At 65.9% G+C, this 492-nt stretch overlaps 1 protein-coding gene across 1 annotated transcript in view; it reads left to right on the top strand.

The window, feature by feature from the left end:
- Positions 1–492, top strand: part of ZFHX2 (zinc finger homeobox 2) — a 37010-nt gene that overhangs the window by 32439 nt on the left and 4079 nt on the right. Inside the window, 1 exon segment of the mRNA XM_027770328.1 lies at positions 19–489. Within this exon segment, the coding sequence (XP_027626129.1) occupies positions 19–489 (471 nt within the window).

Genomic DNA, 492 nt, shown 5'->3' with positions numbered 1-492 from the left:
CCCCCCCCCGGGGGAGAGCCTGCCCCCCCCCCCCCCCACGCCTCTGCCACAGACAAGCCCTTTAAGTGCACAGTCTGCCGGGTCTCCTACAACCAGAGCTCCACCCTGGAGATCCACATGCGGTCAGTCCTGCACCAGACTCGCTCTCGGGGGGCCAAGTCTGATGCCAAAGCCGAAGGGCCCGAGCGCAGCCAAGAAGAGCCCAAGGAAGGCGAGACTGAGGGGGAGGTGGGCACTGAAAAGAAGGGCCCTGACCCCACTGGCTTCATACCTTGATTGTCCTTCCTGTCCCCTCCCCCACCCCCCTTGGACCTGCCCCGATTCTCAGCCCCTCTCTTCACCCCGCCAGTCCTGCCCCCCTTCCCTCTGGTGCCTGAGTCACTGCTTAAGCTCCAGCAGCAGCAGCTGCTCCTGCCCTTCTACCTCCATGACCTCAAGGTGGGGCCCAAGCTGGCGCTGGCGGGGCCTGCGCCCATGCTGTCCCTGCCAGCT

This window comes from Tupaia chinensis, unplaced genomic scaffold, assembly GCF_000334495.1.
Source record: "Tupaia chinensis unplaced genomic scaffold, TupChi_1.0 Scaffold000126_2, whole genome shotgun sequence".
In the NCBI taxonomy this organism is placed as follows: domain Eukaryota; kingdom Metazoa; phylum Chordata; class Mammalia; order Scandentia; family Tupaiidae; genus Tupaia; species Tupaia belangeri.
The sequence above is the reverse complement of the archived record's forward strand: the minus strand, read 5'-3'. Positions and strand labels throughout refer to the sequence as shown.